General features: G+C 35.5%; 1 protein-coding gene across 1 annotated transcript; it reads right to left on the bottom strand.

The window, feature by feature from the left end:
- Nucleotides 1-883: 883 nt before the first annotated feature.
- LOC113359324 lies at nucleotides 884-1729 on the bottom strand. Its single transcript, XM_026602979.1, has one exon. The coding sequence runs from the start codon at nucleotides 1727-1729 to the stop codon at nucleotides 884-886; it is 846 nt and encodes a 281-aa protein (XP_026458764.1).
- Between the last annotated feature and the right edge of the window lie 306 nt (nucleotides 1730-2035).

Genomic DNA, 2035 nt, shown 5'->3' with positions numbered 1-2035 from the left:
CATTGAAACATTCTCAAAGAACGTTATATAGTTTTTATTCACAAACTATTTTTCATCAGAGCAATTTTCAAAGTGATTGAAACATAACATGACTTAAGTCACTAGGTAAAGATGAACTTGGTTAAAGCGAAAGCTTACCAACACATATTTCGAGAAATAGATAGGAGAGATAAACTCGGCTCGAAATATGAAATGTGTATAATCTAAGTCTATATAGAAAAACGACTTTGTCTCAAGATAGGAGATAAATAGACTTTTGAGTGATAGATAAGTTCAAGTCTCCACATACCTTTTAGTCGATGAAGTTCACCGGTCCTTTGAGTAGTTCTTCGTCTTATATGATAATCGCCATGGAGTTCTTGATCTCAACTACACTTTCTATCCTAGTCTGAGACCTTAGCTATAGTAGACTTGAAATCTAGACTTATAGTTTTGATCACTAACATTGAAAAACATGCTTGAGATAACAACGCATGCGAGTTCGACCGATCAATGCTCTAACATATATGACCTTGTCATGAAGAGATACTGAAGACCCCCAACTAAACTCCTATACATAGTGACATTGGAAACAAAAGACTACCGACAGGGTGTAGCTCCGTAGAGGTGTTAAATGGTTTAATACATGTTGGCACGAGCAACAAATCCTTCTACGTAACGACGTTGTGAAAGAAACAACCCACCAAAACTTGTGTGACCTTTAAAATATCCAAGATCCTTCAGAGCTAACTCATTGTGAAGAGTATTCATAAGTGAATGTAGACATGCCACGGAAAATCCTGTTAAAACTATGTCATCCAGATAAACCAAAAGTAGTATTTATTTTTTTTGATAAAAGAGAAACTTTTATTAATGGATAGAATTGTTGTCTCCTGTTAGGAGACTACATATGGCAGGAGAAATCATAAATCTCACAGCCTTGACCAATTTCTCTAGATGATCTAGCAATAGCATTTGTTACTTTGTTATCATCACGACTAATGTAAGCAAAAGTACAAGAAGTAAAACTGGAGATTAAATGTTTGATCTCTTTAATAAAATTCTTATTTTCCCATTGAATGAGTAAGGACTGACTGTTGATGGATTGAATCACAAGATTTGCATCTGCTTCAATCTGAATATTCGTCAGTTGAAGACTCCTATACCAAAGTAATGATTCACGAACAGCCATGCACTCCCCTGACTCAGCTCCTAATGCTCCATTGCCATATGTTCCTTTAATTCCAAGGCAGTTACCTGCGTGATTACGCATGACAAGGCCAGTTCCAAATTCATTAGTGTTATGATCATAAGAAGCATCTATGTTGATCTTAATAACCCCTTCTAAAGGTGGTTTCCATCTTGAAATCTTAGCATCATTCATAGCATTATTCAAAGGATTATTTCCTACATGCATATGTGAAGAAAGATGATAATGAATTTTATGCACAGAAGTAATTGAGTTAAGAGTTACTCCCTGAAAGACTAATTTACATCTATCCTTCCAAATGACCCATGCACCTATTAGAAGAGTTAGGAACCTTTTTTCATCTTCTTCAAACTGTGTAGAGGAGAACCAACTTATCATCCATTCAGAAACTAAGATACTGACGTTTATGGATGATTCTATGTTGATATTAAGACCCCTCCAAACTTTTTTGGCATGTGTACAATCAAACATCAAATTCTCCATTGATTCTTCAGACCTACCGCATATAACGCAGCTAGGGTCTTGTAAATTATCATACATGACTCTTCTAGAGTTGGTGTAGTGAAGACCCCTTATGCATTTCCAAGCAAAGAGATTGAAACGATGAGCAGTTTTACAGCGCCATAAAGTCTTCCATACTCTCTTGTTAACTGTTATTCCATTGATTACAACCTATTTGTCATTAAAAGTAAGTTTTTTGTACGTACTTTTAACGGAGAATTTGCCATTTTTGGAAGGCATCCAGAGCATTGAATCCTCCTTACTGTTGTCTATGTATAGAGCTTGTATTTATAGGGAAGTATCATGATCAAATAAATTCTCCAGTAAACCCACAGTCCATTAAGA

Source organism: Papaver somniferum, chromosome 3 (assembly GCF_003573695.1).
Source record: "Papaver somniferum cultivar HN1 chromosome 3, ASM357369v1, whole genome shotgun sequence".
Lineage (NCBI taxonomy): Eukaryota > Viridiplantae > Streptophyta > Magnoliopsida > Ranunculales > Papaveraceae > Papaver > Papaver somniferum.
The sequence above is the reverse complement of the archived record's forward strand: the minus strand, read 5'-3'. Positions and strand labels throughout refer to the sequence as shown.

Coding starts and splice junctions, on each gene's coding strand:
- LOC113359324 (XM_026602979.1), bottom strand. CDS start 1,729: ATGTATGATAATTTACAAGACCCTAGCTGCGTTATATGCGGTAGGTCT.